Genomic DNA, 1,913 nt, shown 5'->3' with positions numbered 1-1,913 from the left:
TATTCTTCTCCCACTTCATTGTCTTTTTGGGCACACCATCATTTTCAACTACCACATATTTTCCTTCCTTATCTTCCTTCACTGTTTCTTTTTCTTTATTTTCCTTCACCTTCTCTATTCCATCATCAGAGATTACATCTTCAACCACAACCTCTTCTTTATTCTTTTTATCTTCCACATTCTTTTTCACCTGTTGAAGCACCAACCCACTTCTTGTCATGATTGCTTTGCAGTGCTCCTTAGGATTCACCATTGTATCACCAGGAAACTTCCCCTGTGGTCTCTCAGATATCTGTCTTGATAGCTGACCAATCTGCGTCTCCAGATTCCTGATAAATGCTTCCTGATTTCTGAATAAAGTCTTGGTCTCTTGCATGAATGCAGATCCTCTCTGAATGAATTAGACCCCTGAATGTAATCTTGAGTAGTCTTGGATAACTGAGCAAAGGCTTTTTCCCATGCAGCAGTATCACTTGGCTGTGATGAGTGTGTTGGAGGAGGATGCAGTGGAGGATTCAACTGATGGTTGGAACTATAACTAAACCCTGGGTGCTGATTCTTGTTCTTCCATGGTGGCACATACAAATTTCGCCCCTGGTTGTTGTAATTCCTCTGGTTGTGATGGTCATAACACACTCCATTAACTCCTGCATGTTCTGGTGATCCCCCATAGTCACATTCCTCTGTCACATGGTCTTTGCCACAGACAGCACACACACAATTGGTATCCACATAAGCAACCTTTTGTGAGGATTATTGCGTAGTAAGAGCATCCAACTGTTGTTGTTGCTGTTTCTGTGTCTGCATCAACTGGTCATTCTTTGCCAACAAAGCATCATACCCATCCAGCTTAATGATCCCTGTCTTTCTGTCAGTCACTGGGGCATTATCAAATTCCTGAGATGCTAATGATTCAAAAATATCCAAAGCCTCTTCTGGAGTCTTGGTGGTCAAGGAACCACCAGCAGTGGCATTCACCAATGTTCTGGTGTTGGTTGTCAATCCTTGGAGGAATATTGCTGCTTGATTCCACACTTCTATTCCATGCTGTGGACATTTCCTCAATAAAGTCTTGAATCTCTCCCAAGCCTCATAAATGGATTCTGATTCTTTTTGCTTGAAGCCTGTGATCTCATCCTTCAACTTCGCCCTCTTGGATGCTGAAAAGAATCTGGCCAAGAACTTGGTTTGCAGATCATCCCAAGTTGTTATACTCCCCTGAGGCAATGACTGCAACCATCTCCTTGCATCATCCTTCAGTGAATGAGTGAATAGTCTCAGCAGAATTGCATCCCTTGTGACACCATTAATTTTCACAGTATCACTAAACAACAGAAAATTTTCTATATGCAAGTAAGGGTCCTCTGAACTGGTTCCAGCAAACTGCTCCTTCTGCACCAACTGTACCAATGCAGGTTTCAATTCGAAGTTATTTGGCTCTACTGTAGGACGCACAACACTACCAATTGGAGGAATCACGGCAGGAGTCATGTAATCTCCCAGTGTCCTCTGTGGTGGTTGCACATGATTTTATGCCATAATTTCTACTTGGTTGACAGCACTGGATTCACCCCTTTCTTGAAACTGTCTTCTTTGTCTTGCTGCCCTTCTTTTCTTCCTCAAAGTCTTTTCTAATTCTGGATCATATAACAAGAAGTTTGGATCAATAGTACCTCGTATACACCAAAATCAAAATTGACCAAAAATTTAACACAAAATAAAATGCTGAAAATAAAAGGATTCAATCTCAGATTTCTATGGTATCAATCAATGTTGAAAAACAAATCCCCGGCAACGGCGCTAAAAACTTGTTGCGAATCTAGCAAGTGTACTAGTCGTACAAGTAATAAAATGATGAGTAAAGATCGTTCCCACAGAGATTTGTATTCAAACACCAATTAACCATAGAAAAC

At 41.1% G+C, this 1,913-nt stretch overlaps 1 protein-coding gene and 1 non-coding gene across 2 annotated transcripts; one reads left to right on the top strand and one right to left on the bottom strand.

The window, feature by feature from the left end:
• Positions 1 to 753: 753 nt before the first annotated feature.
• On the bottom strand, positions 754 to 1,491 carry LOC133317020 (uncharacterized). The gene is made up of 2 exons (XM_061518812.1): positions 1,215 to 1,491; positions 754 to 1,037 (listed from the first exon to the last, which is right to left on the bottom strand). Exons 1-2 carry the CDS (start codon positions 1,489 to 1,491, stop codon positions 754 to 756), a joined length of 561 nt encoding a protein of 186 aa, XP_061374796.1.
• LOC133317022 (small nucleolar RNA R71) lies at positions 1,040 to 1,146 on the top strand. Its single transcript, XR_009752283.1, has one exon. It is a non-coding gene; the product is annotated as a small nucleolar RNA R71 (small nucleolar RNA).
• Positions 1,492 to 1,913: the final 422 nt, after the last annotated feature.

This window comes from Gastrolobium bilobum, unplaced genomic scaffold, assembly GCF_033153095.1.
Source record: "Gastrolobium bilobum isolate Gb01-03AN ecotype WA unplaced genomic scaffold, APGP_CSIRO_Gbil_v1 utg195292, whole genome shotgun sequence".
Classification (NCBI taxonomy): domain Eukaryota; kingdom Viridiplantae; phylum Streptophyta; class Magnoliopsida; order Fabales; family Fabaceae; genus Gastrolobium; species Gastrolobium bilobum.
Note: the sequence above shows the minus strand (reverse complement) of the source record. Positions and strands in the feature narration are given on the sequence as shown.